Below are 14,883 nucleotides of genomic sequence, written 5' to 3' on the forward strand. Positions count from 1 at the left end.
CATGCTTGTGTATTGGGGGGTGTGAGATCACGTCTGTCTTTTGTGGGAATTTGACACAAGTAAAGGCTGTCATGAACTCAACAAATCAATTCCCTGCAGTGTCTTGCAGTGGCAGAACTAGGCTGAAAAATGCCAGCCTGCTTTCCACTGCAGGGTCTAACGGAGGGAGCCGGGGTTTATTTATTATTCATTTATCTCAATTCAACACACACACACACACACACACACACACACACACACACACACACACACACACACACACACACACACACACACACACACACACAGTGTTGCATCTTCTTACTTGCACAAAATGATTAACTGGGCTATGCAGCATATGAAATAAACAAATAATGCATGTATGTTGTGTTATTTCGTCGATCCAAGCAGTGTTTTTTTTTTTTTTTTGAAGGTTTGAGAGTAAGGTCAGATAGAGAACAGCCACATGCCTCGAGCAACTATCAGGATTATGGATCTTGCTCAGGAGAACTCAATTTGGAAGTAACATTGCCTTGCTCAAGTGTGCCAGGGTCCTCCTGTGGAAAGTTAACACATGTTCAAGTGTCAAAACGTGTCCTCTGCGTGTCCTTCAAACCACGTCCATGCGAACCATGTCCTCTCTAAAGTCCAGAAATTTTTAACATTTCAACATTCACTAACTGAATGACTTATTTCTGTAAGATTAAATACAGTTTTTAGACCCGATTGGCTGCTTCTGTCATAAAGTATGGAAAGTGACAAATATATCAATATCGATGTAGATGTTGGCCTATATGTTTTTTTTTTTTGTTTTTTTTTAGAACATAATTCAATAAAAGATGCTTGCGGTAAATTAGTAATTAGTCAATTTTACTTGTGTTTTTTTAAATATATAGTTATATATATGATTATTAAATTCCCAGTAAAGTTTCCTATTTCAATGGACTGCTGTCAGTGTGGACAATAAACCGTGTCAAAAGGGTTTGATACGCACATCTAAGGGGTCACTGCAAAAAAAAAAAAACCTGTGTTTATATATAAAGAATATAAGCCAACATTTATCGATATCAGAATTTTTTTACTTCCTAATATTATTATCGGCCCCAAACAACCACTGCCGGTCAGGCTAGTTTGAATTCAATCTAAAAAGGTGTGATGAGGGTGAGAAATTATTTTGTCTCTCATGCCCTGAAACAATTACATGCTCAGGATGAGTCGGCTGATGATCAGTCCCGTTATATGATTTTAATGATGTTACCCTCTCACTCGTTCCCTCCTATCCTCATCCTTTCACTATTTCTTAATTAAAGGAGTTAATTTGGTTGCCGGTCATCTGAACTGTCCTTAGGGTAACTAACCTCTGCCTGTGTCTCTCTGTCTGTCTACAGGTAATAAAAGCAGTTGAGGAGAGCTACAGGTTGCCTGGTCCTATGGACTGCCCTGAGGCCCTGTACCACCTAATGATGGACTGCTGGCAGCGAGAACGCAGCAACCGCCCCAAGTTCGATGAGATTGTTTGTCTACTAGACAAACTCATTCGCAACCCCAGCTCATTAAAAAAACTGGTCAACTCCTCGCACAGGTGGGAGGTCACACTGCTCTTCCAGACCCTCGAAGCCTGAATATAGAGTATCAATGAAAATCTGCTCCAAGAACTAAATCATTTTGGTTTCAAATAGAAACTAATGGCAGCCAAGAACCAACAATTATAGTGATGACCAGTATGAATGTGATCTGAATATCTTAATTTGAACAGTTTGTGGGACGCAGTGAGATAATGTGACACCTACAGTACGATTTCTGAATCATAAACAGTCTTTAACAAGCATCATATTCGTCACATCAGTCAAGAGCAACACTGACAGAATGATGACAGGCTTTATAAGAAATGGCTAATTCAATTTAACAAATATGTTGGTCCAATTTTCCGACCGTGTGAAGGTGTGACACCAGCCAGTAGTAAAACTCTACTAAATGTAATATTTAATTTTTTTTTCAAGAACAAATTATGTTGCCTTTATATAAAACTGTTACACTTTTACTGATACTTTGTGACAACCATTGAGTCTCTACAGTGCTGTGTGTTAAATCACCCATTCACTCTTAGGTAAATTAAACCCAGTACTCCCGGGATAATAGACTCATCATCGTCCAGATGAAATGTAAATAGAGTCTTTATTGAAGTCTTGTGAAGCTTCAGAATTAAATCAGGATGAACATAGTCTGTAATCTCCCAAAAACGAGCAGAGGAAAAAAAGGAAAGCGGATCCATTTTCTTAAAATTAAGCATTAGTGCGAGTCAGATCCGGTGGGGTGTCCTTTGATTGTCGTCACATTCGAACATTCAATTAGCATTTCCCCACTATGTATATGCATTGCATTAGTGTATAATGGCATGAAATGGCTAAAAGTGCTGTGAAGCACACATCTATTCAGACACCTCATTTTCTTTGCGGAGATAATGAAATAACGTTAGATCTTTTCGGTTGGCTTCCTTTTTTTCTTCACTTGCACACATTCGAGCAGGAACACGCCTTATAAATCAACAGCGTATCTAACAGCCCTGCACTGACATGACAGTTGTCGAGATTAAAGGGACATCAACAATGTTCGTCCCTTTTTCCACACCACACTCCTGCTCTAGCTATAGTGTGGAGAATATTGTTAGCTAGCATGAACATTTCTGTTTGATAGCAAGCAGAGCTCCATTTGTTCGAAGAGTGAGCTGAATGATAAAGAGCTTGGAGTGGGCAGCTTTGTGTGATGGTGCATAACTAGCATGATGAAGCCTCACTGGTAACTGTCCGCACAGTGAAGTTCAGCTGTGAGCTCTATAATGTCTGTACACTGAATCCAGCTCCCTAATATTTATAACAACAATGTGAATCACATCCTTAAATCTACCCTGGCTAATTCTTGACACACTAGATAGTATTTAAAAGATTATCTGTTATCTTACCATTTCTTTTCATGCATTTCCATCCACATACTAGGGTTTCCAACCTGTTAGTGGAGCACGCCAGCGTAGAAGGGGCCTGCAGCACTCGAAGCCAGACCGTTGGAGAGTGGCTCGACTCTATCAAGATGGGGCGTTACACTGAACTCTTCATGGAAGGAGGTTACTCCTCACTGGAAACAGTGGCTCAGATGACATCAGAGTAAGGCCACTTACGAGCATAGCCTATAAACGTATTTGAGCATTAGAACATCTAGCCCTGCAGATAGGTTTAGTTGTATTCCTTCTGGTATTGAGATATTTGTCTCTTAAATTTCCACTGTGATCCAATTTTACTGTTTTTTTTTTAGTATAAGAAGTCATGGACATTTTAACAAACTGTTGTGAGGGTCAGAGCAAAATGAGGATGCACGATGTTGAGCTTGAATGGAGATAGAAATAGCCACAGAAAATCAGTATGGCATGCATGCATAATCCAGGGACCAGAAACTACCCTAACAGTTCATAAAAGCCTTTTTAATTGCTTCATTCAGGGTGTATGTAAGAGCTCAGCTTTTTGATGATATTATATATTGATTGTCTAACTTGCAACAAAACTGTGTCCCCAACGGCAATGGAAACTGCACTGAAAAATGTCTAAAACATTGGAAATAAATCTTTCATTGAGGTTAATTGAGTAAATAGGCAAAAAAAGACACTTGTTTTTAAGAACTTGTATAGATTTATCTGTGTTAGAAGACTGCCTTAAAAATAGTGGCCTGTTGTTTGTGTGCTGTTTTGCAGGGATTTGCGAAGAGTAGGAGTGAACTTGGCTGGACATCAGAAAAAAATTATCACTAGTATTCAGGAGATGAGAGTCCATATGAACAACACCAAATCTACTGTAAACATCTGATGCATATGTACAGGCACGCATGCACGCACTCATATACAAACACAACACACACAGAAGTATATGATATACACCTACATGCATACATACACATACACATACACATACACACACACACACACACACACACACACACACACACACACACACACACACACACACACACACACACACACACAAATACAATATATGGACCTAGTATGTAATCAAAAGACTCTGTTGGACCTAGAGCGGCTTAGCACTTTCTGCGGACAAGGAAACCCAGTGTTCCAAGGATCTAAACTGGAGGATCCGCATTTTGCCAGTTCTTGTGTGTGGTGCTTGCTTGTGGTGTCAATGGGTACATTTGACATTGCAGCACTGAAACCAAACTGAACTGGACTGAGTGGTGCTACATGGAGGGACAATGGTGGTGAGCTAAACTGAACTTAAATGATGCTTTTCATTCAAATTAATTCCAACTGTGTGAAATGTGGGTATTCTTACATCCTTTGCACTGTTGGGATTCTCCCAGATCAAACCTGAAACATCGACCACAGATCGGGCCCTGAGAGCAACCATCAGTTTTTGGCTGTTTCACAAATATGGGAGTTTCATACAGCGGGCTCAAACTGAACTTTTTCAACCTGCCTCAGGTGAGCTGAGCCCAGTGGATCTGAACAGTACTGGCTTTTTCCCTGGCAATTTTCTCTGGAAGTACAAGTTCCGTCAGGAGTCATTGAATTGAACATTATTCTCAGGCAGGGTAAACATATAATGGACCAAGAGCAAAACATGAATTCCTGTCAATCTTTGCTTTGCCATGTTGGTGCACTTTGGGTTTTCTTTTTCTGTCTCTGGCAGGACTTCATGCCACAAAACTGCAGCTACAATCCAGCTGCTCAACACTCAGACGGACCAGATTCATATTCAGTGTCATATACATCACTACCGTCCAGAGCAATGCAAGACAAAAGAGCAACCTTGGATGCTGAATTTTAAGATTGGGTCAAATTGAGCCTATAAAAGAAAAGCAAAAACATAAGAAGAGAGCATGACTAAATACAAGGCTTTAGCTGAATGTAAAACACTGCAAGAATGTGGCAATAGAACCATTCTGGTCCTTAAAACCAGCTTCTGAATGAAGCCACAGATTGTATAAGAAATTCAGCTTGCGATCTGCCACTTTTCCTCTGAAAATCTATAAGAATCTCCACTAAAACCGTAATGGTTTACTACAGAACTCACTCAGCTATCAACTCCAAAACTATGCAGATTCCGATTGAAAATTGCTTTATTAACTGGATACTTCACGCATGTTTTAGTCAAACGTTCACTCAGATTGCGGGGAACCTTTGCCTGGGTCTGTGCGACAGCAACACATTTTTAAATCACTTGCATAACTTCACTTCTTTAGAGACTCAACTGGAAGCTCAGACACTAACACATCTTTCACCCAAATTCTGATGAACCTTCACACGGGTTCTACTACGGACATTCAAAAGGAACAGTCACACATTTTCTAATGTCAAATCATGTTATGGAGCACTTCCATGTGCATTCTACTGGAACAATCCATGCAATAGAAATCCAACTTAAGAAAGTCTATGGAAGGTTCAGTCAACATTTGTTCGTTTAATAACAGAACTGTCACTTGGATTCTCATGGAACGGATCACACAGATTCTAACGGAACCTCAACAAGAATTCCAACGCAGCCTTCAGTCAGCCTTTAAGAGTGCACTCAAGATCTTCATCAAGCCTTCACTTATAACCGACGACCTTCAGGTACCGCAGAAAACCCTCAGCAATCTGTTCAGTTCACCATGCCACAGAGTATCTCTCACACGCATGTCTGCCACACCACAATAAACCTCACTCTTAATGGGACTGCTAAAAATAAGGAGGCAATATTGATCAAGTTGATAATCAATTATTTATTTATACTTGTTAAAAAAAAAAAAAGCAAAAATTATGTGGACAGTTTGTGTTTTATCATAATACTCTCTCTTGGACTACTGAGCAGCTTTGCCTACATGTCTTTCATGTATATAATGTATTATATATTTAAAGCAGGGAGCATTGTTCTTCTGTCTACCATCATGTGGACAAGTTGGTATTGATCAAGCATCTCAGAGCAGTACACATTAGTAAATAGTAACTATTATTTAAAATCTGCTTTTCTGCTACTTGGGCCACTGTCAGGTGGGGGCAGCCAGCACATCTGTCCCCATGTAACGGTCCCCAAAAGGGTATGCAGAAAGAGCAAATACTCATCTTATGTTGTTGGTGATTGTGTTTCATTTCAAGTTTTGGTGCAAGATCTAGAAAATATTGTCAGTGGCCCGAAATGAGACCACAAGAAATGCTCTGCTGTCTCTAGAATTATATGAGAAGTATGCACAGGGACTGGTATATGAACTTCTGGTGTTTTGAATGGTTTAAGGGTATACAATGATGTCAATGATCAAGCCCTTGCTTTACTTCTTTTTGGTATGATATTTTACCCATTGCTACGCAGTGCTTTATTGCTAAAAAACGTGACCCTTTTCACAGCTATGTTCACTGAAGCAGAAGCAAAGTTCTCAAAAAATATCTATCCTCTTTGCAGATGACATGCTAATATTTTTCTTGGTCAGAGTAGTGTTAGTGCTGGGGCGTAAAGGTGGAAATGAAATGAGATTGTAAAGGTAGGTTTTTATTTCTAAGAGGTGGAATCACCTGACCGTATTACAAGCATAGAAAAGCACACAAGAAGAATGTACGATTTTTAAGGGGTATTTCACTTCTTTTTTTTTTTTTTTTTTTTTTTTTTAAGAACGTATTTCGCTTTTAAACACTCTAAACACCCTTCAGAGTTCTAGATGAGTGAAAGGCCTCATTAGTGGTAGGAACCCATTTCACTTGTGGCATTTAGGCTTTTCCACCTGCTGTCAGGATTATGCTTCTTGACTGGTTTCTTGAAAGAATGCAGGTGGAGAATGACCACGGTTGACATTGGGTATGTGTTTCTAAGAGTTGAAACGTTCCACCGAGGTGAACGTTTGTGAGACGTCTGCATAGTCTCTTTAGTCTACATTTATCAATTTGGAGGAGTGGCTCCGGCTTGTACAGTAATATACTATATTGTAGTTTTATTGATGGGGAACAGTAGCCATTTAGTAACTTAAAATCTGTGGTTGTGTATCTTTTTTAAACCACGGTATATTTATTTTTAACTAAAGCAGTGTTCATTTATTATCTTCAAAAATGTAACCAACATTTTGGCAGTGAAACTTTATGTAGACTATTGCGGCTATGCAGATTTTTAGTTCAGTGGGGGAGAGCATCAGTAATATGGTGCGCAGTATAAGGCATGTACAGCAAAAGTAACTGTGTTGGGTGCTTTTAATTTACCACCCAGCATGTTTTCAATTAAAATGTCCTCAGTCATATGATTACTATGAACATTTTATGAACTTTCACCGTGTTTTGATCCTTCCTAAATTGCATGTTATTGGCTTTTTACAACCACCGTTTTCAGCTTCATTTCCAACCTAAAACCTATGCCTGGGGCATGAACAATTGGTGAATAGTACACCCTTATAAGTGCCTCTCATCTTTTGAGCACCGTTATTTCCTCCCCTGCCAAAATGCTATGCCCCAGTTCTGCCCCAACTTACTATATATTTACTCTTTGCCAACAATGTCTACAGGCAATAAGAAGAATGTCGGACAATGTGTATGTTGGAACTAATTTAATTTGCACTTTATGAGAAATCTGTTGCCCTTTTGTTTAACTAAAATGTCTATAAGTGACTGACATTTTAGTGTCAAAGTTTTTCGTTGCTATATAATTACTACTGTGTTCCCTGATACTAATTATAGCACTTCATATTGTCAATGCTTCCCGTGGTGTAAAATTTGACCGTTAAGCACAAAGCATTGGTAAACTTTTTTTTAAAACAAATCAAAGCTACGTGAGAATCATTGATGTAGAGCACCATTTTATTGTGTATGGCACAACGATACACCTTCTGAAAGTAAGCACAGGGTTTGACAGACATCTTTTAGGACAGTGAGTGAATGATAGGATTTTTTTTATTTATTTTTTTAAAGAGGTCAATTGCATTAGCCCTTGATGTCAACAAACTTCAGCCAGGCAATTTGTCTAAGAGTGTTAGTGGCATTTTAGCATTAACACTATCGAGTACAAAAGTATGAGAACTGGTATTGATTTGTTGAAACAATAAATATACAGTTGATGGGTGTTGCTGTGCAAAATATCTTCGATAATTCAAATGATTTATTTTCAGCACTTTTGCAAAGGCATGATTTGATCTAGGCAAGTCTCATTTAGCAGGAAGAAAGACAGAAAGTACAGCTCACCAGCAATGACGAAATATTTACTGATGTGTTGTTGCTCTAAAATGACTGTCAGCTCGAGCTGCATCAGCCACGTAAAGTTTATGCAGGAGCCAGATTCCTAGTGTCAAATTAAATTCCATAACACACATTTGGTGAAACATCTGAATCAACAACTTTGTTGTTTAAAATGGCGTTTCAGAGGAGGTAATCTAATTTATTCACATTGATATACACAAACAGAAGAAGTTCTTCTATTCGTACACATTAGGGTTTGTTGGAACTGGTTTTATAATAAAAGTGCTGCACAAACCATAAAATACAAGGTTTGACTGAATTCTAGCAAATGTACAAAAGCAATACCTGAGACCTGACGTTATTAGCAAAAATTGCATATGCATACACAAATACATGGGAATATAACAACAATAATAAGGTTGCACTAACATCTGAAGGGTTTTAGGACATGTGAACATCATGAAAATACAGGTTTGGGTGTCTCTGAAAACCTCATAAATATAGAAAAGGGATTGGAGTGTATCTGGGTTTGGGGTTCTGGTAGTAATAGTTCTCCTTTTACTACTGACTGTGTACAACTGTGTATGACTCATTATGGTTATTAGGATGTTTGGAACAAGCTTGAACTGATTTCACCTCTTTAGCAGGCATCTTCATCATAACAACAGCTACTGAGGCATGTAGGTATTCTAGCATTTTGTGCCATATAATATACTTCATTGTGGGGGAGGGGGGGAAATGTCTCTTAAAAGCTACTGTGGGTTGAAACATTTAGAAGGTTAATCAGATACTCCCGTGTTTAAGTAACATTGTGATTTTTTTTTTTGTTAAAAAGAAGCTTTTAAAAGGAAATTTGCAGTGGGAAAAAAAAATACTTCCCCGCCCACTTCGCAACTGTATAGTTAACTTCTCAGGAAGTGGGAAAAAGGTACATTGATTGGGTTATCATTCAACATCTGGTCTTAGGGAGAAATGTGCAGCTTTCACTCAGTGTTAACATACAAAAACAGGTATGCAGTTGAGGTTTTCCCCAGGTCAAAGACAATAATTCTGTTTTCAATAGCTCACACATACGGTTTTAAACAACTGAATAATTGTTTTGTGATTCATTGAAAGCACAGTAAAAATACTTAGCTATTGATGTGCTATTGGTTTGTCTTTGAGACTGTCATGTATTATGTTTGTGTTGATGTTTTTGTAGTGTGTTATCAAATTCTATATTTTTGTAATAAAACTTCAAGAAAATCAACTCTTGATGTCACTCATTGTCTGATAACCAAATTGCCAGTACATGACACAACACATTCGCAGATAGGGTTTCAATAAATGCGGCTTTATGTATTACCAACATGTATGATGACCCCACAGGTAAAAAAAAATCTGTGCTGTCGTATTCTACTGGTTGAAGAAAGAATTTCAGAATACTCTGAATTAGCCCAATTCAGCCACCCTTATGGTGTAGCGCAAGACTGATTCCGAAACGATGCTTTTTTTCAATAGCAATTTCAACAAAAAGAAGAATTTCCTTACACAATATGGTCAAATTTTAAAACCAGTGACCTTTCTAATTGTAGCAGCAATGAATGTAACATATTCAAAATAGTAATTAAATGTTTTATTGAAACACCTGCGTGCATTCTTGCTTCTTAACTTCATTGCTGTTCGGTTAACAGAACGAACTACAGGCTGTAAACTTTATTGCAATATACTTTGTTAGAATTTGTGATGGGTTTTTGCCTGTGTTTATAGCTCTTGTTGGTTTCTGTGTAATGAGCTACTTCACACGGACAATGTAATTACTCAAAGATGTTCCCCAGCAATGCAATTAGACATGGTTTATTGGTTGAGATACCAACTGTCAGAGTAACAAGGAAGCTAGTTACCAGTTTTTCCTCTTTATGTAGATGGAGACTGTGGGGTATAGAAACAGGTGGATAAAAGAACACATCGAGGATGTGGGGAGAGAATCAAACACTGCCCAAGTAAAGATAGGTATACTAAATAACACGGATCCTGTGTTTGTGCTATTTGGTAAAACTCATCGTCAGTGGTGCATCGTGGCCGACAACACAATCCAGCAAAGTACAGTTCATTGCTGGGTTATGGTGATAATGATCATGTGCTGTGGGGGTGCTATAAAATGCACGATATTTTAAAACCCGATGATGCAAGTCCTGGAAATAATGTGTCTGTCAGATGCAGTGAAATTAGCTGCTGATGTCAGCAGCTCGTGTTATTGTGTGATTGCTCTCATACAAAGCAGCCAATAATGTGAAAACCTCGCTCACAATTAAAACAGTGAACATAGTATAAAACGGTGTATCTGAGTTTGTGAGAATACTTTAAACACCTACTAAAGAAACCATTACTACTGTAAAAAGTTCATATTTTCTGCAAATGTGTTGGTAAGCCTTTGTTTACGAGACAGTTCAGAAGATGTATTTCTTAATCCCTTTAAGGCAGTTTGTAAAATAGAAAAATAAATTGCTTAATCTCCTTTACATAAAACATCTGTAATTCAAACATCCATTTATGATTTCTGTGATAACCTTGAATCATGTGTGAAGGTGATGCTCAGTTCTTGCAGCGTTACAGTATTTTTTATGTAAATATCAGCACTGAATTGTTGTGTATATGTGTGTGTTATGTCAAATCAAACCTGGCTGATCTCTGGGGGAAATCCACTGCCTGCATGGCTCAAGGTGATTATTACACACACACACACACACACACACACACACACACACACACACACACACACACACACACACACACACACACACACACACACACACACACACACACACACACACACACACACACACACACACACACACACACACACACACACACACACACACACAGCGTATGAAGGTGAAATTAGCCATCACACCATCAGCATGCCTATTACCAAAACCTCTGTATCAGCGGCTTGAAGAAAAGAGCTGCAGGGTGGGGTGTGTGTGTGTGTGTGTGTGTGTGTGTGTGTGTGTGTGTGTGTGTGTGTGTGTGTGTGTGTGTGTGTGTGTGTGTGTGTGTGTGTGTGTGTGTGTATTCCCACTGGTGCTGACTGGGATTGTTCTTGGATGAATGGACGGGTTTCTGGCTTTGGGCTAGCCCGGCTGTCTCACTGCATGTATGCCTGTCCACCTATACCTTCCTACCTTCCTGTCTGCCCGTCTCCGTTTTGACCGGCTCAGTCTGCCTGACTAATAACATGCCTGTACATCAACATATCTGCATGACATTTATTTTGTGACTCTATTATGTCTTCCTATCTCTGTCTTTCTCTTTGCCTTTCCATTTTTTTTTTTCATCCCAGTCTGCCGCTCCTTACTGTTTTGCTGTCTATTAGTCTATCACTGTGTCAGTTTAAAGTCAGGTATCCCAGGGCACGATAAAGTAATTTTCTCTTGAAGAGGTGTCTGTGGTCGAGGCGTCCCGAGGGTCATTTGAAAATCATTGCAGAGATGCCTCTTTAATCATTATGAATGACCTTCAGGAGAACCTTAGCTGTCAGTTTAGGTGGGATTGTGTGGGTGTCTGCGAATCTATGGGTGTCTGTATGAAGGAATGCCGGCATGTCTGTGGGTATAAGCAGTCATTTATCTGTCTAGTTGTACACTCTGTGCCTGTTTCTGTGTAAGATGTTTAATTTAGTGGTGATCGTCATCACATTTTGTGCAATTTGTTTAAAGAAAAAAGTTACAGTGGGGGTTGGTGTTTAAAATGGCAGTTCTATTTTGAAGCCAGCGAGACGTAGCCTTTTTAAAATGCCAAAACACGAGGGTAAATTATAGGGGAAAGCTTTAGGTGCACACTTTTATTGGTTTTTCCAAGATGAAATCATCTTCAGAACTGAAACAATAGGTATTGTGTGGGTTGCATTGTATGAAAGCCCATTTGAACAAATATCTTGCATTAAAAATCTACACCAGTGAGATGCAATGTTCTTTCCATTTTTAAATCACTTTGTCAGAACATTTTAATGTATACATTTTATATCCACAAACATGTCAGTATGTTGAGATCTACGTGTAACTTCAAATTAAAATCCCCGCTGTGTTTACACAGTATTTACATAGTATAGTCACTGAAGCATGTAATCAGTTGATGGAGAAAACAAAACACGTTTCTGGAGTCTGATCTGGAGTCTCTTGCCAACTGTCAGTATTATGAAGAGTCCCAGTTTGGGCAGGTTTTAAATAAAGGATGTTGTCATTGATGTTCAAATTTTTGCTTTTAAAATGTGTTAAGAAAACTGATTCCCCTGCTATCATCTGTTTTTTCCTCCCTGTCGCGGCCTCCTCGTTGTCAAAAAATAGAATTTTTATAACCACTTTTCAAGGCAGATAGGAGCCCAAGGTGCACACGGACAGATAAAGCTGCTCTCCCCCGTGTCGCAGACACCCTCAACACCCATTAAACTGTTACTGGAGGTCTGACCCGGACCAAATAAGCTGCTGGTAAATAGCCTTATCCATTCTGCTACTGATCCGAGAAGCCTGCCATGAGAGGGCTGTGTGATGTCAAGTGGCTGGCAAGGACACACATTTTACACGCACACGCACAAACCTCGCCAGCAGTAGCAGCCTGGCAGGTCTTTGTGTAGCAGTGGAGATAATTCAAAACACACACACACACACACACACACACACACACACACACACACACACACACACACACACACACACACTCTCTCTCTCTCTCGCTCTCTCTCTCGCCCACCGTATCTGTCTCCTTCATACAAAGGCAGCCACGGGGACGTATTTGTCACTTGCCCAGATGTTTTTCCAAGGTCCTTTATTCAAAGCAGTCAATCATCAGTGCAGAAATGTCCCTAATGTGAAGTCCCTTTGGTGTAATGTCTCTGTGTGTGTTCGAGTTTTGTGTATGTGCACCCGCGTGTGTGTGTGTGGAAGGTCAGTCAAGGTGAGACGAAAGTGCAGTTAACCTGAGACACAGGGAGGTAATATATTAATAACTACAACACCTTGCACACACAGCGCTCCACAACACATACAGCAGCTATTTCTCTGGTCTAATGAGGTCTGTCACTCTGACACACTCAGAATTGAATTGACTCAGCCGGGCACACACACACTTTCCTCTGTGTTTTTTGCTCAAATCTCTTGTATGCACACAAAACTATTTCGATTTTGAAGGGGCCGCAGTGACTTAATAAAAATGCATGTGCTGAAATGCAAAGAATATTTTTAATTATTATTGATAATTTGTCAAAAACTTACACACAAAAAAAAAGAATCACCACTATCTACATTTACAATTATTGCTTACTGTTCCAAAAAGTAGTATACAGATGCTTTATGTTTTTGACAATCATTTCTACAAACTACTAAAATGACTATGAAGCAGATTAAATTGTGTTTTGATTATATATTTTTTCGAAGATTCAGAATGTTAATTGTGTGTAAAATACATGACTTTTGAATGAAATGTAATGAAAAGTAATATGTGCAGTCCTGTAATTGTCCTGTTTCATGATCCAGTCTGTCATTGCAGCCCGTTCTCACTCTTAAAGCAACAAATACTGCTGGTTTATCAAAGTCGTTGGCATCAGAGAGATGCACACAGGGACCCCCTTGGCGTCGGCACCGTGACCACCCACGTCGAAAAAGAAGTAGGTCATGTGATGAAGTAGAAAGAGTGACTCTATATCGGAAGGAGGTCGGGAGTGGTTGGATGAAATACACACAGGACTTTTACCCATGGAGACCGGTGTTTGAGTCTGACAGAAAGCAAAATTCACCCTGGATTTCTTGCCTACACAATGTGACACGTGTAACTAAGCTAACATAAGTAAAGGAACTTGCGTAAAGGAATTTACGTGAAAGAATGGGCATTTCAAGCAAAATTACTACTCGAAAATCGCTCTGAACTATTTGCTTAAAAATCAACAATTTGATTAATGGCAGTTGGCAGACAGCTTTTAGGTACATTACTGCCTCCTTCTGATGGGAGTAACACATTACAACAAGTTGTCAATAAAAGCTGTTGGAAAAATATATATATATATATATAGATATATATAGATATATATAGATATTATAGATATCTATATCTATTTTTATCTATATATATAGAATACTATATACAGTGGGTACGGAAAGTATTCAGACCCCTTTAAATTTTTCAGCCTTTGTTTCATTGCAGCCATTTGCTAAAATCAAAAAAGTTCATTTTATTTCTCATTAATGTACACTCAGCACCCCATCTTGACAGAAAAAAACAGAAATGTAGAAATTTGTGCAAATTTATTAAAAAAGAAAAACTGAAATATCACATGGTCATAAGTAGGGTCTGAACCCTTTGCTCAGTATTGAGTAGAAGCACCCTTTTGATCTAGTACAGCCATGAGTCTTCTTGGGAATGATGCAACAAGCTTTTCACACCTGGATTTGGGGATCCTCTGCCATTCTTCCTTGCAGATCCTCTCCAGTTCCGTCAGGTTGGATGGTGAACGTTGGTGGACAGCCATTTCCAGGTCTCTCCAGAGATGCTCAATTGGGTTTAGGTCAGGGCTCTGGCTGGGCCAGTCAAGAATGGTCACAGAGTTGTTCTGAAGCCGCTCCTTTGTTATTTTAGCTGTGTGCTTAGGGTCATTGTCTTGTTGGAAGGTGAACCTTCGGCCCAGTCTGAGGTCCAGAGCACTCTGGAAGAGGTTTTCTTCCAGGATATCTCTGTACTTGGCTGCA

General features: G+C 39.1%; 2 protein-coding genes across 2 annotated transcripts in view; both read left to right on the forward strand.

The window, feature by feature from the left end:
• LOC138624284 (ephrin type-A receptor 5) overlaps positions 1-8,991 on the forward strand; it is a 70,339-nt gene extending 61,348 nt beyond the window's left edge. The window contains exons 17-19 of the mRNA XM_069704318.1: positions 1,368-1,561; positions 2,973-3,137; positions 3,719-8,991. Coding sequence (XP_069560419.1) covers positions 1,368-1,561; positions 2,973-3,137; positions 3,719-3,830 — 471 coding nt within the window. The 3' untranslated portion in view covers positions 3,831-8,991. The remainder of the gene's footprint in view (positions 1-1,367; positions 1,562-2,972; positions 3,138-3,718) is intronic.
• The window catches only part of smad2 (SMAD family member 2), a 353,957-nt gene that overhangs the window by 293,627 nt on the left and 45,447 nt on the right, over positions 1-14,883 (forward strand). The window lies entirely within an intron of this gene.

This window comes from Brachyistius frenatus, unplaced genomic scaffold (genome assembly GCF_029030835.1).
Source record: "Brachyistius frenatus isolate BFR_SWC_R1_liver_20210118 unplaced genomic scaffold, ASM2903083v1 Contig_3, whole genome shotgun sequence".
In the NCBI taxonomy this organism is placed as follows: domain Eukaryota; kingdom Metazoa; phylum Chordata; class Actinopteri; family Embiotocidae; genus Brachyistius; species Brachyistius frenatus.